Genomic DNA, 24,399 nt, shown 5'->3' with positions numbered 1-24,399 from the left:
ATGCTTCAACACCTCATGACAAGTGTGTTCAGAACTGCTAAGCATTGTCCTGCTGATGTGTCCATGAGTCAGGTCCTGCAGCTCCAGGGGTGCTGTTTTTGTAGGTGACCCCGACCTCGAAACGCTGCGTCTCCCTCTGCTAACGACAAAGAATTGAGGCATAGTCAGCCAGCTTGGAGGCCGCTTGGTAAAAAAAGGTGCAACACTGACCTCTCCCGTTTGTTACTTGTTACTGCGTGCAATAAAAAAGATCGGTAAGCTAATGCATTAAGTTCGAAAACTTTAGTATTTTTTTTTCTGTTTTGTTTTCTTTCTTTTTAAGACAATTTTCTTCGTCAGGGTCTTCTTTTTGATTGATTTACTCTCTTGTACTTTTCAACTTTTCTTATGAAATTGCTCTTTTCTTTTTCTTTTTAATTTTTTATTCCTGCAACAATTGTAGGTTTATTTTTGAGAACTGCTATGAGCCGTTAAAATAAGATAAACAGTACGAACCTATGAGCACGTGAAGGCAGCACAGCGTAAATTTGGATAGGGATGGAGGGCCCAAGTGATTTTTGTATCTGATATTTATTGATACTGGAAATTCACACACTTAAAATGAACAGCCAAGAATGTATGTATGAATATTTTCCTTGTCGGCCAGAGCAGTATCAGTATCTCACAGTATCTGTTTTCAAAGCTATGTTTTAATTTAAAGTATAGGTGGTATAGATATTACTGAATCTAAATGCATTATCAAGCAAATTCAAAACAAAATGCACAAACTAACAACAAAAAAACAAAACATTTTGTAAATAAAAAATCATGTACTCATGTTTTAATAATGTACAAATACAACTTATAGGCTCACGGTGTATTTAAAATGCAAGGACACAAAGATTAATTTCCGTGATTAATTTCAGTGTAAATTATGATTTCATAGGCAAAGTCTATATTTACAAATGTTTATTTTGGTTTTATTTTGCTTGGTTTAAAACTATAAGAGTGTCAATATACACAATTAAATGGTATTCTATTTTTATCTTTACTATTCTTAGCGCTTTTCTGTTCTTTTTTCTTCAATGTCAAAACGTATGTAAATTTTTGGTCAATAAAGTTTTCAAATTAAAAAAATGAGGCTGAGATGTAGCTAGCTTTCATTAGCAGTTGCTCTACAGAGGTAACTACAGTTAACAGCCAGTTGTATTTATGTAAAATAATCAAACATATCTTTTCATACGTTCCCCTGCCAATACAATCGTAAGGTGAGTAACTACTCGCATGCTAACCCAACGTTTTTTGACTTGACTTAGCTTGTTGTGAACCGTTCAACTTCCGAACTAGCTATGTGTCGTTAGCCAACATTAGCCGGCCAGTGTGAGCTAGCTTTCCATTGTTACAAAAAACAAGTTGATTTAATGGAGAAAGAACAGTTGACAACAGGCTGGCTTGCAGTACGGGTATGTACACAAACTACGGTGCACTTTATCAAAAGCGTCTCTTGTTACCGTCGGTTCTTTTGCTATAGCAATGTTTGTTGTAAGTAAACTTCTACTATCAGGAATATGAGCTAGCTACAGTGTGTTCCTGGGGGGCAGCAGCCTCTGTTGTTATCAGTGTATTCTCCTTATTTGGGGCACTTATTAGGTAAAGTGAACCAGCCTGAACTGCTGGCTAAAATGTCATTTAATCGTAGCGGGAGTGGTAGATATCCACCACAGTTAAAGATTTAGTTATGATAGGGGGTAAAGAACGATGATTATATGGCTCATTGAGTGCGCTGATGTATGGTAACTGATGTCCGTGCAAGCTGCATTTACAGTTCTAACCCTAGACTGGCGACAGAACAGCTATTCCTTCTCAAACTTACATGTACGTTCGTACATTGCTTAACAAAGTTGTTCGTACGTTGCTTAACAAAGCTGTTATGGAAACGGAGTGACTGTTGCTGTGTTAGCTACAATAATATCATAGATTAGCATCTCAGTTGCAGAACATTGTGATTTGTTCAGTTCTCCGTCTACACACGCAATTATCAACATTCTGTACCATCCATGTTGGATATACTGAAAGAAAGACACGAAGTTGCCTTTCTCTATCTTCAGGTACACTTCATAGGTGTTATTAACAAACATAACCAGACAGCATTACTCAGCTATCTCCCAATCCCATATGACATACTAACTGTATATAGTATTACTAAATACTCTATTATACAATTAAATCAACATACTTTCTCATTTTATAGTACTAACAAGAAATTATACAATACATACATCATGAGATGTCAGTCAAACTGTTGAGTCATTAATTACTTTCACAAAGAAAGCAAAATGTTTTGTAAGATCTCTCTGGGGCTGAGTCACAACTATTTGCATATTCTTGTAATGTTAGCTGTGAATAGCTTTGTGCATGGCATTGTTGGACAATTGTGTATTTCCTGAACACTCAAAAATCTAAATTTTTAAAACTTTTTTAGTTTGCATACTGTTTGTAGTATATTTTATCACTTAATGAACATACAGCAGTCTCAAAACCTGCTTAGAATTAGTATGTAGTACAGAATTAAGACATAGTACTCTCTTTTCCCAAATCTAGGAAAGGAACAGTTTTTACCTCCTGTCCAGCTAGGAAGCTTCCTAATAAGGTACTTGTATGAGACAGTCTTTTGGGTGCATCACGTGACTGCAGCTGACTTCCACATAGGGTGGAGTGGGGGCACTGTTTCACAGCAGCCTCCACAGAAAGAACACCAGCGCCTCACACAATTTGGCTTGCTTAGTCATTCAGTTTGTTTGGAAGACCAGTTTCATTATTTACAAGAGGAGGCTGGTATGTTACTATGTAAGTCTTGCTTTTAAATCAGTTTCACCGCAAATGACAACAGATTACATCAGTTCTACCATGTTAATATCTAAGTGGTAAATGCGAGACATCACTGTAATGTAATTTATGATAAGGCTTATGTAACTCAGCCTAGTGTGATTTCACTGCTTTCATAAGATAATTTGTAATGATAAAAATATGAAAGTAAATAAATAAATCTGTGCTACATTTTGGAATAAATGCAATAAACACTGTGCAACTCAGTAATTTCAGCTGTCTGTCCCATTGTGCACCACAATAAATATATCCTTGTGTTTTGGACAGAGCCATAGATTTTAACTGCATGTTTATATTGTATTAAAATACAAACACACCCTGATATTTTCACTTTGCTTAGGAATGTGAGGAAGTTAAGTTAAAATCTGGTTGGTGCACATTTACATTAATACATAAATGTGTAGCATAAAACTCATTCATGTATACAGGTCTTGGATACTGTACTGTATATAGCTTTCCAGTGTTGGTTTATTTTATAGTTCTATTTACTCTCTTCTGGTTGCTATATTTGCATCTATATTTAGCTTTCTATATTGATCTATAGTGTAGTTTTTCTTTATTTTCCCTCCGTCACTCCCTTTGCTCCATCCCTTTTGCATTATTATCTAGTCTGTATTTCTTTTGCTGGCTTTTCCAAGAAGCTTTGGGGCTTTGTTCCTGTTTGTTTGTGCCAACAAAAGACATTAGGCTTTGGGGCACAGATCTTAGCAAGCACAGTGACATCTAGTGGTTTGCAGTAATAATAGCAGCCATACAGGATAGGAGCTCAGGTGGTGTACCAGAGCTTTGGGCCTGATTTCATGCATTTCACATGGAATGTGGTGGTGAAACAGACTTCGGTGCCTATAATATAATATTCTGCCCAACAATAATAATCCCCCCCAGAGATAAAGTATTGTTTTGTCATGTTTTATCTTTCATACATGTACACTATTTTCTCTATCTCTCTTTATTTGGCAGGACAGTGGATTTTATCCTAGTCACCTGCAGGAGCTTTCCACCCCCTCAGCTCTGAAGATGGAGGAGGACCATGTTCATTGTATGTCCTGTGTTAACCACAGATGCATGGTTAGACCTGAACCAGGCGTTTCTTGTGATCTTATTACCTGTCCTCTAGTGTGTGGGGCTGTTTTTCACTCCTGTAAAGTTGACGAGCACCAACTTCTGTGCCCACTGGTGAGGGTCCCCTGTCTCAACAGTGGCTATGGTTGCCCCGCCACTCTGGCTCGCAACCAACTGTATGGACACCTTGAGGTGTGTCCAGCTGGAGTGGTGTGCTGCACCATGGAGTGGAACAGATGGCCTGTTAGCTGCCTGGACTATACCTCCTATGAGAGCCTGAGCCGTGGGGTGGAGGAGGTGGAGCAGCTGGACATGGCACTTGCCCTTCAGGACCAACGCACACTACTCGAGTCCCTCAAGGTGATTGCCATGGCACCTACTGCGGAGGGAGAACCACTTGTTCCAGTTAGTAAGGAGAACAGGGCAACAGACTCAGCTTTGCTAACATCTGCCCCTGAGGCTCCCACCGTAACCGAGTCACCTTCACAGTCATCACCCTCACATCAGCCACAACCTCCCCCACCAGGCTCGGCAAAGGAGAAGATTGTCAGTGGGATTAATGGCTTGAACGAGGAGCACTTCAGTAAGCTTTATGAGGCCACAGTTGAGACGGCAAGAAGTTTAGCAGCTGCTTTAGACTTTGTTAGCAGTTCCAGCTCTGTTGACAGTAGCACAGAGTGTGTGAAAAGAGGAGCAGTTACACAGAAGAGTAGATTGAGTAGTAATGGAGACCTTCAGAATGGACTGGAAGACAAAACATCTGTCGCTGCTGATAGTTTGAATAAAAGAGAGGTGGAGGAGAAAAGTGTTTGTTCTAGCTGCTTGAGTGGAAATGGGGCTGCTACAGAAACAGATCTAAAGATTTTACACTCACCAAATGGACCACAGTCAGGAGCAGCAGGGGCCTGTCTGGAGACAGCCTGTCCTGTTGAGGCGCAAGATGACATGAATGCTGGTGTGTCTCAAGAGCCACTAACCCCTCAGATGACTTCTCCAGTGCATGTCAGCCAAGGTGTGGCACAGAGGGCTGGTCATGTGGTCCTGGAAGACAGGGGATTAGTTCTTTTAGAAAACCACGGGTCTGAGCGGAAGTTCCACAATTACCAGTTTTTTAGGGGCCAGAGCCAATGTTCATTACCCAACGGACGGATAGGTTTTATCCCAGACAGGTCACTGTATAGACTGCGACCCAAGATGGAGGACAAGGCAGTGGATACCTCTGATCTGGAGCAGGACGATGACCCCATGGGTCTCGGAGAGATTGATCTGATCACAGCAGCCCTGTTCTTCTGTTTAGAAGAGTCCAGAGAGTGTAGAAAGATCTCTGATACAGTCTATGTTGATGGATACCATGTTGACTTTGGCACACAGACTTTCACTTTCCCTGCAGCAATCTTGGTAACAAACACTAGAGTGGGTGACATGGCGTCTGCGTCTGCCTGTGATCATGCTGCCCCCCAGCTCTCCTACCCAAGCCCTTTCCGCACTCTCCGCCTCGGGCTTGTCTTGGAAGCTCTGGAAGTTGAGGCGGTGCCACATAACCGCTACCTCCCTCCTAACCCCCGCTACCAGCACATGTTCCCCTTCGTCTGCGGTCAGTCATTCCGCCGGGACCAGTTTTCTTCCCATTTCACAAATGTCCACGGTGACATTCATGCTGGCCTCAATGGTTGGATGGAGCACCGCTGCCCCCTGGCGTATTATGGCTGCACATTTTCCCAGCGGAGGTTTTACCCATCCACCCAGGGGGCTAAGGTGGTTCACGACCGGCACCTCAGGTCCTTTGGGGTTCAGCCTTGCCCAAGTGCAAAACTTCCAAGTGACTCCCAGTCTGACCAATTCAGTGGGCTGCCAATTGAGATACTGTGGCACATAGCTGGGTTCCTGGACAGTTTTAGCCTGTGCCAGCTGTCACTGGTTTCACGGACTATGAGGGAGGTGTGTGCCAGTCTCCTCCAGACCAGGGGCATAGTGGAGCTGCAGTGGGAACGAAGACAAGGCCCTGGTGCTCATGGCACTGTGTCATGGCAGATCAAGAACAGAGTGAGTAGAAAACTAGAACTAGAAAAAAAAGAAAGCATATAAATTTATTTCCCAAAATACTGACCTGTTCTTTTAAATGTTATGCATGCAGCGCCCTCTTCATTCCAACATACATTTTTATTTACTGTCACAGGTGTGGAGATTCAGCACCGCCTTCAGCCCAGTGTTGTCGTGGGGTTTCACTGACCTCCCCAGCATGTCGGACCATCTTAAGAAGTGCCACTTCAACACAGTGGAGCACAAGACAGAACCTATACCCCTTCCTGCCATGTGCACTGCACGAGATGGACACTCGCTGCGTCGCGTCCTGCGTCACGTGAACACCTGACCAAACAAGGCTGACCTCTCGTAGCTGCTTGAGAGTCACTGTGGTGTTATGTGGATGTTGCAATTAAAGATTTTCTGTTCTGAAAAACAACTAACTCTTCCTGTATTACACTTTAGAGTATGAAGAAGCCTTAATGAAATAATACCTTACTTGTCACGATGAAGGTCTGTTGCTGTTTGGTGATCCCTGTGTGGAGAAAAAAATATTAACCATTTAGCTTTGCATGAATTTTTGCTGAAAATGCTTATTCTGGTAAGATAAAGTATATTTTCTTGAAGACAAATATGCACAATAGATTTATATTATTCTATATGATGTACTGAGAAAATGCAAAGAGATTTGAATGTTTTCACTATCATGCCTTTCAGTAGTAGCCATGGGAAAAAGCAGATTATTGGTTATATTGCATTATTTCTGTGTGACAGAAGTTGTGCCAGCACTTTACGCAAGATTTGCTAATCCCTCCTATACTGACCTGTGACCCTAAATGAGCTAGTCTTTCTGATCCCAATATAGGGTTTCAACCCAAAGCAAGTCCATTATGTGGGTTTGTAGGTCTCAGGACGTGAGTCAAACCAGACGGATATTCATATGAGGAGCCCAATAATGCATGTGATTTGCTACCGTTTAATAAAATCTTTACAGCCTTTTATATGTTTGTTTGTCTTTACAACTTTACCTGTTTATTCATTGTTGCTACAGTCCACAGGTGGTTTGATAATAAGAAAAATATCTGAACTTTACCTATAGCTGTCTAAACAATAATTTATCCCCACTTCGTGTAGCCATTCACCATGGCTAAAATTATAGCTAAAATACTGTCAAACATTCAACATGCCTGATAATGCCAGCAGGGCTCCACATGCAGTTAGTTAAAATGGAAAAAGTCATAAGTAATACAAAACGTTTGATGACCAGGTACTTTTGAACTGTCCCCATGCTTTGGATCTGGGCAGGGATCTTTTTTGGATATTTCTCACCCTCACTGTCTAGTGTCTCTCTGTCCAGAGTCTGTCTGTAAGATAAGATAACACTTTATTGATCCCACAGTTGGGAAAATTTACTTGTTAGGCAGCTCACAAGAAAAACAGGAAAAAAGGATCAAGTGCAGAAAAACAAGAAGTGTGCATGCAAGCTGTAGATTACAGTACATTTGTATCTCCACACACCTGAAGGTATAATTTGCATCTGCAAATGTATTATGATTTGCAAACTGTTATTTCCAATGCAGCGAAGAAGACTTAGGTTAGTTTTTAGGTCAGGTTGAACAGTGCTCTGGGCCACTCCCCTGTTCGTAACACCAAGGTCCCAAGTTATTCTTCCTTAAAATGTTTACTGGTAAGTTTATGTATTTAATTGGTAATTTCTTTGTTCTTGTTTCTTTGTCTTTCACACTTTTACAAAAACATCAGCATACTATATAATGTTTTATGAGTCATTGTGGGCATTGTGACAGAACTTGAATCTCATCCTACATTTCAAACATATGTGTGTGAGAACATGAGCAAAATTACACCAGTACTTAAATGTTTTGACACATTTATGAAGGAGGAATGAACTTTCAGAAAAAAAAACTCTCAAGACTTGTTCTATGTTCTCATTTAGTTCAGTTTGTCAGTAGTGTCTTTTCACTTTCTCCTCTTCATAGCTGCTGATCCCCCATCACCAATATACCCTCCATATAAACATCTTGAGCCGTGTTTATCTTTATGGCCCTGGCAGAATTCTTGGAAACGTATGTGACACAGATCCAGCTAAAAACCTTAAAGTAACCAACAAAACACTTGTTTTTTTCAGAGTTCACTTGAACCAGATGGAGTAACAGAACTGATAAGAAGAGGGCTCTTCGAAACGACCTACGCCTCCTTTTGCCCAAATGAAAACATTGCAGCAAGAGGACTGTCACTTGCTATTCTTCCAGAGTATGTTACAGAGTACTGGAAGGATGACAACTTTTATGGATTCCAGTTTCTGAATGGAATCAACCCCAATGTGGTCGAGCGCTGCTCACAGCTTCCCCTGAACTTTCCAGTAAAAAAAAAAACAAAAAAAAAACATGGCAAGTGAATCTAGATGATTCAACATGTGTTGTATACTAATTTGAGATACACAAGTCTATGCAACTGGAGCGAGAGTAAAAAAAAAAAAAAAATCTATTTGGTGAAAACACTATTGTTCTTACTTCATTACTAACTCACAAGCAAAGGAGAGAATGTATTACATTGTAAATACTGGATACCTTCAGGGTACAGCACTGGGAAACAAAACAAAATGAGTTAAGTAAACATCTCTAGCACATCTATGAATAGGCCCCAAAATAGGCTCCAGTGGGGGGGCCCCTTGAGAAAGATGTGGCCCTGCATAATTCATAATGCAGTGTGGGGGGGCTCTGAAAGGCACAGTATAATACAGTATTATTTCATTAACTTGAGAGAGAAGGACATTGTAAACACACTTGTCTGCTGCATGTCAACTCAGCATTAAAGAAAAAATATTTACCCATGTTTTTTTTTTCTCTCAGCATTCAGGCTATTTGTTTGGCTTAGGGATTAAAATTATATATAAACACTCCTGTGGCCCTAAACCCTATAGGCCCTGTAGCTATAGACCCTAAAAACCAGAAACACAAGTTTCACCACCTCTTCCATTAACATAACAGGGCGGAGAAATTACTATAAGAAGAGGAAGAGAGCAAGAATTCAGTGCACAGAGGAGGAACAACTGGACCTGTAACTACAAAGAGGTAGGTAAAAACAGCAACAACAGGTGTGACGCTGAGATCAAGACACTATATATGTAATAATGTCTGCAGGATAATACAAGGGTAAAAGTTAAGGCAAAGGGCCCCTTGAGAAAGGCACGGCCCTGCATAGTTAATTATACAGTGTAGGGAGGGGGTGCATCTGAAAGGGACAGTATAACAGTATTATGTCATCTTATTGCTATGGTCAATATAAATTAAACTCGAGGGTGCAGGGACACCGTCTTCACAGATGTCTGCTGTGTGTCAGCTCAGTGTTAACACTGTGCTCAGATGTACTGACCTTAAGCTTCGACAACAATAGCAGCTGTTGTCGGGACTATGGATTGAAGTGCTGCTAAAAAACATTAAAATCCGCAGCTAGGTTGTGATCAGGTTTATAGCCTCTCCAAAAGTCTTGTTTTATCAGGTCCTATATCTGACAAGAAGCAAAGTAGGACGGGGGCCATTTCCTGGATGTAGGGTGATAATAATAATAATAATAATAACAGATAAGGTCAGGCAAGTAAATTCTGAGAAATCTTAGGAATTTTAAAAGGCTGGGGCCCACCATCGCTGGACTTGTCTTTATCAAAATAACAGATTACCTCTACCCTTGGCAGAGATGTACGCACTTTGAGTGCTTTCTAGTATTTGGTTTAAATTCGTATTTTGTTATAATTTTCTACCAGTTATTTTAGATTTTATAATACATTTACAAAGTGACATGTAGACCTTCATAAATGCAGAGTTTATGAAATGAATGATTCAGAAATAATAATTCAGGCTGTTTGTTTGGCTTTGGCTTGGATTAAAATTATGCTTCAGTACAACTGTGGCCCCTGGCCCTGTAGGCCCTATAGCTATAGGCACTAAAAACTGGAAATACGAGTGGCACCACCTCCTGGACCTGTATTTATAAAGCAAGGAGGTAGGTAAGAACAGCCTTTAACTAACTGTACACAGGATAGACAAAGGCAAGCATTAACAAGCCTTTTGCACACCTGTGGGTGAATATTTTTGTTTATTGTTTGTTTATTTTTCTAGACAGTATCCACTGAGTGACTATGCCTGAATTCAAGCTAGAGGTGACAACAGGTGACAAGCAACATGCAGGAACATGGGATCACATATTTGTCACCTTATATGGAGATGAAGGACAGAGTGAGCGAACTGAGTTGGGCAAATGGGACACCGACTTTGTAACTGGGACAGTAAGTTGAATCCAGTTTGAGTCTGTGACTTAAACATGAAATAAAAAGCCCTTTTCTACATGTTCCTCTTACATTATTAACTATATTTATATTAACCCTTTTTTTTCCCAGACGGGGACCTACACCCTGAGAACCAGTGAGTCTTTGGGGAAACTTCTACTGGTCAAGGTGGAGAAAGATCCCTATGTTGTTCTCCTAGAAGATGAGTGGTACTGCTCCAAAATAGTGGTGACGACTCCAGATGAAGATGTCATCCTCTTCCCCTGTTACAGATGGATCTCCAGGGGAGAAGTGACAGAGCTCAGGGGAGGGAAAGGTCTGCTTCAAATTCCCCAAATGATTTATTATAGATAATATTAATATTTTAGATATTATTTTTTTAAACACATTTTTGGTTTTAGTTTTTTATTAACAGTTGTTGTTTGCAACATAAAATGTGACTGCTGTTATGTTCTTTTCAACTCTCAGCCACAAAGGCTTGTGAAGAGGAGTACCCTCTGTTGATTGCGCACCGGAAACAAGAGCTGATACTTAAGAAGAGCTTGTATCAGTAAGTGTGCAGCACGCTATCTACCTAGAGCTACAGTTATGGTCTCTGAGACTCATCTGGAAACATTTCACTGTGGTTTTCAGTAACTTTTTGCATTTTTTTGTATTATTTTTTAGATGGAGGATTATGGATGAAGGGCTACCCCACATTAACAATTTCAATGATTTGTCTGAGCTCCCAGCTGAAATCCGCTTCTCCAAGTCCAAATCAAGTGAAACGCAAAATACAGAACTATTAATGTGGGTATATGTGTATATTTATGATCAACACAACCAATTTAGTCATATGCTCTTTGTTTACCTCCATTTTTTTTTTTATCCTGTCTTACTTCAGTGATGTTGAACTCAGGCTTAAGGGGATGCATGGATCTGTGGGAAAGTGGAAAAGCATTGAAGACATGAAATCAATCTTCTGGTCCAAAAAGACAACAATGTCAGGTAGATTTTATTTCCAGTTTTCCAGTTCTGCTGCTTCACTCATCACTGCAATACCACTATCATAGTTTCACGTAACAGGTGACTGCATATTAGCATTTGGCAGACACTCTATCATCAATTCACTGAAACAACAGTTCTTTCTAGTTCACTGGCAAGTTATCTAACAGTCCAGTCAGAAATTGGTAATCAGCTATCAGTATATAGACTAATCTGACCAATGACACATTATTTCTGCTTGCAGATCAGTTCTGCCTTCAGATCTGTATAACCAAAACCAACACCCTGCTCCTTCAAATCTTCACAAACAATCCATCCAAGATTGCACGGATTGTTTTTAGTTAAATGATCATGGTCAACACGTTCTACTTCGAACCTGAACACTGAAAAATATTTTAGACGTTATATATCATATTTGTCAATTTGCTTTTCTTCCAGAGTATGTTACAGAGCACTGGAGGGAAGACGACTTTTACGGATACCAGTTTCTGAATGGAATCAACCCCAATGTGATCAAGCGCTGCTCACAGCTTCCCCCAAACTTTCCAGTCACAGAGGAGATGGTGAAGCCGTTCCTGGATGAAGATACCACTCTGCAGGATGAAATGGAGGTGTGAAAGAAGAGTGGCTTTAAATGGGTCATAATCTTCTCTTTGGGAGACAGTTTGCTCACTTAAAGCTTGTCACAGTGGAAAGTCCCTGAATCCTATTTCCTTGATTCATTACAAATCTGTGCCACTTCTTGATGCCTTGAACACTTCTTTCTTTTGTCTTTCTTTCCCATACAGGAAGGCAACATATTCCTCTATGACCAGTGGAAGATGGATGGAATACCTGCGAGAGATTATAATGGTGAACCTCTGCAAGTGGCCGCTGGTCTCTGTTTGTTCTACTTGAACCCACAAAAAAAACTGATGCCAATTGCAATACAGGTATTGCACAATTTAAGTAAAATCACTGGTCTAGTCACATAATCCTAGTACACTCCATGGTCTCAGAAGTACAGTTACACTTTAATATATAAAACTTAAATATGTTTTTATCGCATTCCAGCTGCATCAACATCCCTCACAGGAGAATCCCATCTTTCTGCCCAGTGACTCAGAGACAGACTGGCTGCTGGCCAAGATGTTTATCAAAAATGCAGATTTCATGGATCACGAAGCAGTCCATCACCTCATGAAGACTCACTTTCTGGCAGAGGTCTACGCTATTGCCACTCTTCGCAGCTTCCCTGCGATTCATCCCCTCTACAAGGTATAATTACACAGCAGAGAGCACAGGACTGGTAAACTTATGAAGAGCCTTAAATGTCACCAATAAAATCAATTCTAAAACATACTGGGACTCATGGTAAGGAGGCTAAAACAGGCGTGATGTGGTCAGTTATCTTAAATCCTGTTAAAAGCCTGGCAGCTGAGTTCATTACAGATTACTGTTATGTAAAATAAATAGTATCTGTTCTGAGAAATGTGGTATTGTTGTTGCAGTTTCAAATGAGTACACATTGTCAGTGTAGAGCAATACTTTTATTGCTCTCCACTGACAGAGATAGAGAAGGAAAAAAATGCAAAACTGTTTTCAGTTTTGTTACGACTATGGTTTCTTTTAGTGATCTTTACAGCCAGGATGTGCCGTCTGTTGTCTGAACTAAGCATCTTACTTTGACATTTTATGTCTTTTCTTTCCGTACAGCTGTTGATTCCACACTTCCGGTACACTCTCTACATAAACACTGGAGGCCGCGAAACTCTTTTTGGACCTGGAGGGGTTTTAAGGATTGTAAGGCACTTTAACATACCTCTTTTTGAATATTCAGACTTCAAGAAACTTGTCTGATGGTAAATATTTCTGTGTTGCTGATTATTAGAGTTCACTTGGATATGAGGGGCTGACAGAGCTCATGAGGAGGGCTGTCTCGGAAATGACCTACAGCTCCCTCTGTCTGCCAGAGAACATCACTGAACGAGGACTGGAGTCAATCCCCAACTTCTACTACAGAGATGATGGACTGAAGCTGTGGAACATCATCAACAAGTAACCTTTACATACATGTTAAAGCTGTCCATACCATTTTACAATCAACAGCTTACAGGCATATATGTAGAGAGGGAAGTGTTGCCGGATCAAGGTTTCTCATGTTTTCCGCTGATCTCTGTCTTTCTGTCTTTTTCCATACACAAATTTAAATATATAAAATTTTAAATTACATTGCTTTGTGTTTACCAGCTTTGTAGAGGAAATGGTGGATCACTATTATCCCTCAGACAGTGACGTGCGTGAAGACAATGAGCTGCAGGAATGGATCAGTCAGATTTTCATCCATGGCTTCTTGGGAAACATGGCCTCAGGTATTTAAATGTTTTTGGCTGACAATATTTGATAAATTTTCCAAGCAAGCAGTGAATGCCAAAGGTTAACTGATAATGCTGGTGCTGCCAACAGGGTTTCCTGCATACTTTGACACTACAGAGGAGGTGGTCAAATTCATCACCATGGTGATCTTCACAGTGACGGCTCAACATGCTGCAGTCAATAATGGACAGGTGAGGCAAGAGTAAATACTTATATGGCAGATCTTCAATCCGCTAACTCCCTTTAGCAGGCTCTTAGCTGAGCATTACAAGGGTATAAAGATTTCATTTCCTATGTACATTTACATCCTTTCTTCTGAGATGTTTAAAATTCGATTCAGTTGATTAAATTAGTTTTCCATCAACGTTGCCACATATTGAAGTTTCTTTTATCATCTAGTTTGACTACAACTCCTGGGTGCCTAATGGATCACTGCTGCTGCACAAACCTCCTCCAACCACTAAGGGGGAGACAAGCATGGAGACAATTTTGGAGACCCTCCCGAATGTTGGAGAGACTGTCAACTTTGCAGCAATGACTTTAATGCTTTCAGAGAAATACTCCGATGTTGTAAGTTATGTCTTAATAAACACTAAATGCAGTAGCATCATTATGGCCTATCCACATGGCCTTTGTGGATACTGTGTCACTGTACTCTTCTGTCTTGTTTTTGTTATTCTGACAGGTTCTCTTGGGTGCATACCCTGAAGAGCGATTCGATGAGCATGAACCCAAGCAGATGATTAAGGACTTTCAAGCAGAGTTGTCCAACCTCAGTGAAGAAATCACAACAAGAAACCTGATGCTTGAAGTACCCTACACATATCTGGACCCTACTCAGATAGAGAACAGTATAACTATTTAGGACAGTCAGAGGGAGCCATTCTGTAACAGCCGATTGCATCCACGCATTTGTCAACACCTGCCTTGCATGCTGGGAGGTGTGTTATACTTTGAAATTAGAACATACAGTAGGTGAGGTGTTAGATAGTGTTGGTGAGGTGTTGCATGCTGGGACAAGAAGACTATACTCTAGTTGTATCATGATGAGTGGGCCTAATTTATGCTAACATATGGACCTACTGTTTGAGCAGCAACATAACTGCTTAACACAGGAGGTAATAGCTTAAACATTACTCTGCAAACATCTGCTGAAAGATTTTAATTTGAAAGTTTTCTGCATTAATGTCTGCAATCAATGTTCTGCCTCAGAGCCAGTTCTTCTTTATCAGCAATCAAAAGTAGTAATTTAGCTTCAGGTTTACTTTAATGTTCTTACTTATCCTTTATTATAAGAACACAATAAGGGCAGGGATTTAGTTAAAGCATAACATAGTGTGGAGTATATTATTATGTTTACTGGAAATGGTTGAATTCTTCACCTAAAATATCAAAATAAAGATGGTCTAATGTGTGTGATTACCTCAGTGTCACCTGTCTCCCACTTCTAATCGAGTTATGTTTTCAGTTGTTCAACTTTGCAATCTCCTTTCAGTTTTACCACGTTACCAACTTTTGAGGAAACTTAACCTCTTTTTAAATAGTAACTTATAACTAAATCCAGTGTTGTATGTGTATGTGTGTATGTGTAATACCTGTATTATTTGGTCCTGGACCAAATCTATAGTAAACAATTTATTCTACAGCATACCTATAAGAACACCTCTGGAGTATTTTAAAGAGGGAGGTAGAGAAAAAATCTTCACAATGAATAATCTGTGAAGAAAAACATCTCCCCACAGATGTGTGCAAGACTTATCATATGGACGTTTCATTATAGTTTAACACACACACGTATATATAAATATTCTGATATGATTTCTGTATGGTGCCCAGTAATCGTAACAGAGTGGGACTTCATCCCCTCTCCCCTGTCTTTGAAAGCTACACCAGTCAAACAGGACCCGGTTATTTATAGACTGCACTACACCGTGTAAAATCGGCCACACGGACTTTAAACACGCTCCATAATATAACCTATAATAACCCATCCTGCCACGTTCAACGACTGAGGACATTTAGTCAAGGCTGCTGCAATGATATTCAGGTTCGGGGTCATTCTCACTCCGGAGTCTTCGGATATAGAGGTCTTTGTTTTGGGTTCGCGTGTGGAAATGGGCCAGTGGGACCCGAGCAGAGCGGTCCCGATGAAAGCCTCACAGAAGCTCCTGTCCACACAGGAACCGAGTCTGTGGATCGGCGACGTGCGGCTGGCCGAGCCGTTTAAAGACACACTGTGGTTCAAGTTCGTCAAAAGAGTCAGAGGCACTTATATCTGGGAAGGTACACATCAACACCGGGAGATTTAGCCGCTTTTATACCGAGATTTTATACTGATTTAATATAATTCCCATCGAAGGCAACATATCAGGGAAAAGACGAAAACGACTCCGCCATGTTTGATTTATATTGTGTAATGTATCCTTATGGCCACATGATGGCGGTAAAGCGACGCTTCTCATTTACTCAATTTTGTTCTTCTTCTTCTACCCTTCGTTTAATGGCGGGTGGCAACTATGGTTTAAAGGTGCATTACCGCGACCTACTATTCTGGAGTGTGGTTCGTGGTTCTCTATTTCCACCAGGACTGTTAGGAAAATAAATAAGTGAATACATTCTCTTTATTAACCCAGTTTCTTTTGAAAACACATACACATAATATTCACATATTTTCCTTTGCTAATGCTGAATAAATTCTTATTTCTCTTCCACATTTTTTTTTAGTTCTTTATCTTTTCTCTATGTGTTTTCTACCTCTGGCAGCAACAGATAACATGTTCAATTGTTTGAAACCACAATGTGTCCTGATCTTAGTCTTCATATGACTGTTTGCTCTCTGGAGTTTTTCCATATTGATTTCATTCCTCCCACTTTTTGCTTCATTTCATGTGAATGACGTCCTTTTGTTCCCTTCATCCCAGTGCTCTCGCAGGGCAGTCACGATATTACTCCATTTTACTGCTCCAGCTTTGGTTTTTACTGAAAGCTACCTCCATAATTCTATTCTATTTCAGAGCTTGTTTAGCTAGAAAGTCTGACATTTCATTCACCCTCTATGCCCCTATGAGCAGGGATCCACATAAACCTGACGGCTGTTTCGATATGATGTAGTCTGAATAGTGTTTCAGATGTTTCAGAGAGTATATCTGGCCTGTTTTGGGTTGACACAGACTGCAGTGATACCAGAGCTGATAATGAGTCTGGGCATAATATGATTTTTAGAAAAAAAAAATTTTAATCTTACTTTGCTCTATCCACTGCAATGCCATTATAATAGCTAACATCTCTGTTAAAGTACTGTTAAGTGATCTAGTGTTCTCTCCTTAATGTTTATATTTAAATCTGGGACAACAAAAGCAAACCCAGCATTTCCATTTTTAGGCTTCTTTGATCCATATGTATATATCGGAATAAATGTTTTATGCGTTGTTCTTAGTCTTTCCAGACTATATACCCAATCTCCTTCCCCTTTATCCCTCTTTCTCTTGAATATAAAAATCTGAAGACACAGGGCGATAACCATATCAGAGTCAGCTGGTAAGGTCTCATGTAATGCCATTTCTTTTGCCACTTTACTTGCTGCTCAAACATAACATTCTCCTTTGGCTTTCCCACTTTCCCACCATGGCTTAAGGGCCTTCACAGTTGGATGATTTTCTTCCTTACGCCCTTGTAGACTTCCCTAGCAATTCGCCATTAGCTGCTTGTATCTTAGGCTCAGTGGTATTTCTCCCATCTCCACTTGAATTTCTCTCGCTGGAGAAGTCTTAACAGCCCCGTGACATAATCTCAGTGCCTGATTTTGAATCACTTCCAGCTTCTTTAGCAATATTTTTGCTGCTGACCTATGTACTAGCAACATACATATTCCTCAAAGCATTTTTACTTGCTCCTCATTCAGAAATCACATTATAATTAGAACCGTCTTGCATTTTTTTGTTTATCTTGTTTATATGTAACTAGTTACTGTCCCTTAAATTAATTACAGGTGACATCTTATTGTATTTGTTTAGGAGAGATGTCTATTAAAAACATCTTTATCAATAGTCTGTGCCCCAAAACATTGTGAAATGTGTATTTGGTCACTAACTTGCACAAAGGTTGTCTTCTTTGTCACCAGGTAGTGGTCCAAGCCATGACAGATGGTGTTCATATGATGAGGGGAACGTGGTCGATGGAGTGTACTGCCACCCGATTGGTCACTGGATAGAGGAAACAGGACACACAGATGAGATGAAACACACCACCAACTTTTATTTCAGTGTGGCTGGTCAGAAGGCCATTCATTTTTCCAGGTAAAACAATTAATGCCTTCTTTGCATGATGATGTATGAGAATGCTCATCTCACATCTGTAGTTCCCAATGGGGAAAAAACACCCTAAACACACAAACTGCCAAAGTATCCTTCTTGCAGCCTGTAGTAAATACAAAGATCCACTGTTGGTGCCTGTTGAAAGTTTTCTACCTTTCTGATGTGACATCTGTACCAAATGTAATATTACTAAAAACTAATGAGGTCCCCTGAGGCCAGTGAATTTCCATGCTGAAGTATGAGGATCAAATCAGATCAGCCCCTCTTGTCTTATCTTCCTTACAGTTTTCAAACAAAATGGATCGTCTTTAGTGAGGCTCGTGCTTTAATCTATGTTCTCAGTGCAAGCTTGAGTTCTGCGTTGTCCTGATATTAAATCTGTCACAGAAAATGCCTCTGCTGTACTTCACTGACCTTCAAAGAGGGCAGGCCAGTCATGTCACACTTTCCTTTTTTGATGAATGTTACAGGGCAGATAAAGCCTCAGTCACCCTTTTTATGCCTGTTCACTTCTTTCTTTTTTAACCTTGCTCTTTACCATTTAGTTATAATCACTGTCTGTCACTTTGAAATTGACTGCTCTTTAAAAAAGTAGACCACGAGCAGTTGTATTATTACCTCATCAGCCTTGCTGGTGATCTCAGTGGGAAAGGGAGGTAATCAGTCAGAAGTCATTTTTGGTTTCAAGGAAACTCAAGACAGTAACTGGCTCATTTTGCAAAAGTGATTCATAGTCAGATATTATTCGAAGGAAGCTGTCTTCATGCTACTCCTTGGTATTTTTTAAAAATCTTCCTCCTATTCACAAGTCTATTAGAGAGAGACAGTAAACTGTTTGTGTCAGCTCATAATATCTCAATGACTTTGGCAAAATTCAATCATCTACAGCTTCCAGGTTGAACAGCTGCATTAATTATTCTTAATCTTAATCAGTCACTCCATGCGCCAGTCAAAACAGGGCTAAACTTTTATCGCAGGGGGATCCTTAACAGATACTCTGTTGTTTCATTATTCATCTCAAATAAATGTAAATAAATGCGTCAAAGAAGCTGCTGAAAGTCACTCTGTCTACGATTGTTTCCAAACGTTTTCGGAGTTTGGCATTTTCCCCTTTTTATTAGGAAAGCCAACACTCCTTGGTCACCATAGAATCGTTAGCTACAATCAGCCACGCTGGTAGTGTGGCTTTAGAAATGCCATTATCTGTTAAGCAGTTTGTAAGTCAGTCCACCACTTTGTCCAGACTGAAATATCTCAGCAACTGTGACATGTAAATCGCTAAATCTCTGGAGTTGCCTGCGGTTTGGAGGATACATCTTCATGTGTGAACGAAATCTATAAATTAGGCCTTAACTGATGATAGTCAATGGCCACCCACGCAACATCCACCATGCACTCTATAAACCTACCAGTGCATGCCTTCATTTCATAAGGCATATACACAGTTCCATGGTATAAAAGGAACAGAGGAAATTAACCTCAGCCCCCTAAAGCAGTGAGCACACAACTTGCATAAAAATAAGCAGACCTGACTGGTGCCATCAGGTTTTAATTTGCGTCCGAAGACCTTACAAGGCTTATGTCAAGGACCTGTGTTCGGAAGAAAGCATTGTGCCCTTGTACCTTGCCTATTAATAGCTTTTTAAATTAGTTCTCTCAGACCTTGCATCCATGTAGCCCCAAGTATGATTCTCACTCACCTCTGTAGTAAATCATTATATGACTCAAAGAGACTTTAACTCACTTTTTAGCCGCTGCCTCTTCTCTAATACTCAAATTCAAAGGAGAGGAGGCCTTAGGGTTATGCAGTCATCTTTGTAACAAGTTATTATTACTGTTGACCTGAAGAAGTGGGGTCTATCAGCATGCTGAGATGTTTGTTTTTCAGTTATGAGTAAGTTTTTAAATCATCTTGGAACTAAACGCTAGAAACAAAACAGACGTAACAATGCGAGGTTATGTTTTCACCTTTGTTTGTTGGTGTGTGTGTTTTCTTGGTCAGCAGGATTATGCAAAAAAAGTATGAATCTGAATTTTTTGACTGAAGTCTGGTGTATGCTGTTTGACATTGGCACTGGCAGAGGTCTGTGCTCTGAATGTTCTACTAGTTTTGTTTAGTTATTCTGTGCAGAAAAGACAATGTTTTTCAGTTGTCTGCAACAGACTGAAATAGTCTTGTAATACAAGAGAGATAAGAAAACCGTTTTTACATGACTGGTGTAATTTTTGACTGGAGTAGATTTTTTTTTGACGTAACTATATAGTCTTCACACTGGCACTGTGAGAGAAACACAGATGTGTAATCCTTTAGTGACAAAAAAGGACAGCTGATTCTGGTAACAGAGACTTTCACTGCAGTGCCACTCTGGAACATCACAAATTAACAGCGTCCTTTCATCCATTTACATGTCACCTCCTCTGGCTGTTGACTTTATGCATGCTAATGAGCAATAAATGGAGTCTGCCTCAGACCATTGTGGTCAGGAAGAAAATTAAAGGGATAAGAGGTCAATAAAACACCATTACTATGAGGGAAAGAGGGAGGAAGGTAGGATAAAAGAAACATGGGGAGATGAAACCTTTTGCTTATTAGTGACCTTCTCATATCAGCTTTCGTCTGATCTGTCAGTAAGACAGTTTTCAAAAAAAAATAACCTAACCTTTCAACATTATGTCAAATTTTTTAGCCTTGCTTTTGAATGGTAGATCCACTTTAATTCTGTGTAATCCGATAAAATTCACTTTTACATTACCTTGCAAATTTCTTAGTGGCTAGTGAATCATTACCTAGTCCTCACAACAAATTTCAGCATGTGTAAAATTCTGTATAAGAGAGACTTACAACAAACAACTGAAGGACGTACAAATAAATGATTAATGCATCCCTGTTTATTGCCCCCAGGGTGCTACCACGTGTTTGGCTGGGCAGCTGCCCTCGACAGGTAGAACACGTGACAATCAAGATGAAGTATGAATTGGGCATAACTGCAGTGATGAACTTCCAGACAGAGTGGGATGTGGTGAACAACTCCTATGGCTGCAGACGCAACCCTGGGGAAGCCATGACCCCGGAGACCATGATGCATTTGTACAAAGACTGTGGCCTGGTGTATGTGTGGCTACCCACACCTGACATGAGCACCGAGGGTAAGTCAGTATTTAGTTAAGTCAGAGTGAGGGAGCAGACACAGCTTTGAGCTGTTATGGACTAAATCTCTTCCTCAAAGACACACTGGCAGTGCGCGCGCTTTAAGCTCCAAACTTACTCATTATGCCAACCTTCACCGTGATTGTATTTCTTCACCTTAGAAATGTAATTGAAGGTTTCATTCAAATATTTCAAAGGTCGGAAAATCAGCAAGGATGTATGCTTTTATTAACAGTTTCAAGAGCTAGATGAATGCAACATATACACCTGAAAAGGCTCTGTGATAGATGAAATTATAGCCAACCATGACCACAAATCACTTTCAAAGGTTTCCTTTGGCCAGAACATTAAGAATTATTCATAAAGTATGGTATCTCATGCATCGTGTTAGTCATAAAATGAAGTGCTATTAATGCTTCTAGAGTAAATTTAAGCAAAGAAAAAAAAACAGGATTACCCTAGATCATCTCATACATAGCGATCCTATTATATGTGCATCTCTTGATATTTATAGTTAATTCCTGACAGTATTATATTTTGCTCTGGAATCCAGCCACCCACACAACGATTGTGATAAATATAAATTTTAAGTATGTATGGGTATGCCTTGAGGCAAAGAACTGCTGACAATCATCTAAGATGTATAGTTTTTTTCTCCAGAGATGATGTGAAGTTGTAAATATCCAAGTTAATCCATACAGGTCACAGTATTGTAACAAACAAGTATTGTCTGTGTATCCAAAGCTTGATGCATCATTTCTCTGTGCTATGGGCCGCCATTGTTGACCAAAAACTACTAAAAACACATTAATGAGCCACATCATTGCATTAAGTGACATGTTTCTTCACTTGAGTAAGTTCCACATATACCTTTGTGGTTCCGTAGATACTCACTGGAGCACCAAATCTGTATTAATCCATAGTCCCCCCAAAAATGAACTGTTCAGTTTTAATAATGTTTGCTAAAAAACACAATACTTTCTGTTTTTGCAAATTACTGAGCCCTTAAAAAAAGAAAATGAAAGTATAAAGATTTAATTCAGTAGGAATTAGTGGGCTTAAGGCAGAGTGCCATCAACAGACTAGAGAAGTCAGCAAGAATTGAGAGATGTCTTTTTGTGGGACTTCTTATTTGAAATAAGGAAAACACAGAATATCGCCAGCCTTCTCCTTTAAATATATATTGTCTGTTACTCTCTTCTAATGCAGGTCGTATAAGGATGCTTCCCCAGGCTGTATTCTTGCTTCACGGTCTCTTGGAGAATGGTCACACTGTCTATGTTCACTGTAATGCCGGAGTAGGCAGGTCGACGGCTGCTGTGTGTGGCCTGCTTATGTACATCCTCGGCTGGAGCCTGAGGAAGGTGCAGTACTTTGTTACAGCCACAAGACCAGCAGTGTACATAGATGAGGAGGCTTTAGTCCAGGCTCAGGCAGACTTCATCCAGAAGTTTGGACAGCTGCGATCATCTATCCCTTACCCAGAGACATGAGAGTTGAGTGTCTTTGTCCTGTACTTTTTTAGACTTTGTATGGTGAAATAACCTTTAGCAAGAAAATTAACTTCTTTCTGCTTAAATTTAATGTATGTAAATGACCCACTTCAGCTGAGTGGCTTTCGAAAACTGGTTGATCCTGAAGTATCCAGAGAGAGTTTCACTGGCTGCCAGCATAGATGTTGCAAGCAATTAATCCTAGTGTGATGTGTTAGCTTGTAACTTCAGAAATTGCCCTCTGCCATTTAGCACATACAGTTGCAAATTATGCACTTGGAGTCAAACTAAGGACACTGTCGGCAGTTTTCAGTAAATGTCTGATGGGGTGTTTGGGAAGACATTTTCTTTTAGCCTTTGTTGTAATAATCAATGAATAGAGTTGACATTTTGAGGAGGAAACTTTAAGCTGATTTGTTGAATGACAATGGCTGAGAGGAACACACAGCAAAACAGACCAAATATCACTATAATAAAAAGCAAATGTAACTAAACCGGAGACATTACTCAGGGTAAGACTTCTCATTTTAAGGTGAGAGGGAAGCAGGTCAAAGATTTAGATAAATATAAACTCTATTTCTATTGCATGACTGTGTATCATTTAAGAGAATCCCCCTTTCCCTTTCAGAGGGAAAATTTGTCTTTTTTTATGGAGAGAAGTCTTAATGCAGCATGAATATGGCAGCCATTGCCAAAGCAACGAATAAATTCCTAAAACGACATTGCCTCTCCATCTCTGTCAGACAGGTATTCTGCTCCCAGGCATCGAAAAATACAGCTCCACCCCATCTCTCTCAGAGAGCTTGATAGCATTTCATCTTTATTTACCGACAGATGCTTTTCCGATCCTTCTCCTAAATAACAACATCCCTGCCAGACAATTTTAATGCATACATAATAGGACATTATTAGAATACTATTTGTTGTCAATTTTGAATTTCTGCCGAGACTCTTATTGAGGACCTATTGCTTTTTGAAAATACAAATCCACTGTTGTTACCTGTCCCTGATTTCAGAAAGTTAGCAGCTTAGTGAGGAGGGAAGATTCTTCTCCTCAAGCACAAGTCTTATAGCTTCTCATTACTTTTCAGTGAGTCCCTGCAGAAGACAGCACCTTGTGAGGGTGTCAGTGGGGATGGGTGGGTGGATTGAGCCATGCATATGTGCTAGCAGAAGCGAATCATAGTGGATTTCTAAACGTTCTAAAAATACTCATAAAAACTGAATATGAAATAAGAGACATTCTTTTCTGTTTTGAAGAAGCAGAATGGGTAGAGGTTTGAAAAAAATTGGGTCTGTCTGTACTGGAGGTGTGTGGCTGCGGGAGTAATGGATGCAAATGTAATTGGTAAAGATGCTGCATTTATTCCGTTGGGTTGTTGTCAGTGATTGATGTTATAAAGTATTTGTAGTCCACATGATTTCCAGGATCTGTCAATCACCTGCGCCAGTTTCCCCAGATCCTTGCATTCAAATTAGAGTGGGTATTAGAGAGCATTTGCTACTGTCACAGAGACGGCTTTATATGGTGCAGAAGATGCTCCACAACCATGTTCAAAGTTTCATTTAATCCTGAATGTGCTGTGAGAATACACTGTGTGTTTGTGTTGTGACTACTGTTTTGGCTTGCAATATGCCTGCAAGTCATCAACTTGTATTTATTCCCTCTGCTCTTCCCTTTACAGACAGACACATTCATTCTGCTGATTTAATTATCAGCAGAATGCATCACAGACCCATTCTTTAAATCTGCTCCTGTAGTACACCTTCCTTTTATCCCTTAATGGATCCATCAACTGAGACTGACCATGTCCTTGCTTACCATTTTTAATTCTCTACTATAAAGTGAAAAAA

General features: G+C 40.0%; 3 protein-coding genes across 6 annotated transcripts; all 3 read left to right on the top strand.

Moving 5' to 3' along the window:
- The first annotated feature begins 1,110 nt into the window (after nt 1-1,110).
- On the top strand, nt 1,111-6,944 carry LOC121200056 (F-box only protein 30-like). Of its 3 annotated transcripts, XM_041065108.1 has the most exons (4): nt 1,111-1,247; nt 2,581-2,629; nt 3,826-5,970; nt 6,104-6,944. In XM_041065108.1, the coding sequence occupies exons 3-4, from the start codon at nt 3,883-3,885 to the stop codon at nt 6,296-6,298; spliced, it is 2,283 nt and encodes a 760-aa protein (XP_040921042.1). In that variant the 5' UTR covers nt 1,111-1,247; nt 2,581-2,629; nt 3,826-3,882; the 3' UTR covers nt 6,299-6,944. The 3 variants fall into 3 exon arrangements, with proteins under 3 accessions (XP_040921042.1, XP_040921041.1, XP_040921040.1); XM_041065107.1 differs by lacking the exon at nt 2,581-2,629 and having other exon boundaries at nt 1,112-1,247; XM_041065106.1 differs by lacking the exons at nt 1,111-1,247; nt 2,581-2,629 and adding an exon at nt 1,324-1,442.
- A 2,065-nt stretch (nt 6,945-9,009) lies between these two features.
- On the top strand, nt 9,010-14,990 carry si:dkey-17e16.9 (hydroperoxide isomerase ALOXE3). 2 transcript variants are annotated; one of them, XM_041064383.1, is made up of 15 exons: nt 9,010-9,041; nt 10,086-10,252; nt 10,364-10,568; nt 10,721-10,802; nt 10,919-11,041; nt 11,136-11,239; nt 11,675-11,847; nt 12,025-12,168; nt 12,290-12,493; nt 12,932-13,018; nt 13,107-13,273; nt 13,466-13,587; nt 13,682-13,782; nt 13,991-14,161; nt 14,277-14,990. In XM_041064383.1, exons 2-15 carry the CDS (start codon nt 10,106-10,108, stop codon nt 14,454-14,456), a joined length of 2,010 nt encoding a protein of 669 aa, XP_040920317.1. In that variant the 5' UTR covers nt 9,010-9,041; nt 10,086-10,105; the 3' UTR covers nt 14,457-14,990. The 2 variants fall into 2 exon arrangements, with proteins under 2 accessions (XP_040920317.1, XP_040920318.1); XM_041064384.1 differs by lacking the exon at nt 9,010-9,041 and adding an exon at nt 9,959-9,969.
- A 540-nt stretch (nt 14,991-15,530) lies between these two features.
- On the top strand, nt 15,531-23,018 carry epm2a (EPM2A glucan phosphatase, laforin). Its single transcript, XM_041063666.1, has 4 exons — nt 15,531-15,874; nt 17,712-17,886; nt 20,807-21,051; nt 22,262-23,018. The coding sequence occupies exons 1-4, from the start codon at nt 15,628-15,630 to the stop codon at nt 22,543-22,545; spliced, it is 951 nt and encodes a 316-aa protein (XP_040919600.1). The 5' UTR covers nt 15,531-15,627; the 3' UTR covers nt 22,546-23,018.
- Nucleotides 23,019-24,399: the final 1,381 nt, after the last annotated feature.

This window comes from Toxotes jaculatrix, chromosome 19 (genome assembly GCF_017976425.1).
Source record: "Toxotes jaculatrix isolate fToxJac2 chromosome 19, fToxJac2.pri, whole genome shotgun sequence".
In the NCBI taxonomy this organism is placed as follows: Eukaryota; Metazoa; Chordata; class Actinopteri; family Toxotidae; genus Toxotes; species Toxotes jaculatrix.
The sequence above is the reverse complement of the archived record's forward strand: the minus strand, read 5'-3'. Positions and strand labels throughout refer to the sequence as shown.

Bases quoted from the DNA above. Each gene is read 5' to 3' on its own strand.
- LOC121200056 (XM_041065106.1), top strand. From the start codon at position 1,401: ATGGAGAAAGAACAGTTGACAACAGGCTGGCTTGCAGTACGG. The intron at 1,443-3,825 runs GTATGTACACAA...TTTATTTGGCAG, and splicing joins CAGGCTGGCTTGCAGTACGG to GACAGTGGATTTTATCCTAG. The intron at 5,971-6,103 runs GTGAGTAGAAAA...TTACTGTCACAG, and splicing joins CATGGCAGATCAAGAACAGA to GTGTGGAGATTCAGCACCGC.
- si:dkey-17e16.9 (XM_041064383.1), top strand. From the start codon at position 10,106: ATGCCTGAATTCAAGCTAGAGGTGACAACAGGTGACAAGCAACATGCA. The intron at 11,042-11,135 runs GTGGGTATATGT...GTCTTACTTCAG, and splicing joins CAAAATACAGAACTATTAAT to TGATGTTGAACTCAGGCTTA. The intron at 13,019-13,106 runs GTAAGGCACTTT...GCTGATTATTAG, and splicing joins CTGGAGGGGTTTTAAGGATT to AGTTCACTTGGATATGAGGG.
- epm2a (XM_041063666.1), top strand. From the start codon at position 15,628: ATGATATTCAGGTTCGGGGTCATTCTCACTCCGGAGTCTTCGGATATA. The intron at 15,875-17,711 runs GTACACATCAAC...CTTTGTCACCAG, and splicing joins AGGCACTTATATCTGGGAAG to GTAGTGGTCCAAGCCATGAC. The intron at 17,887-20,806 runs GTAAAACAATTA...TATTGCCCCCAG, and splicing joins AAGGCCATTCATTTTTCCAG to GGTGCTACCACGTGTTTGGC.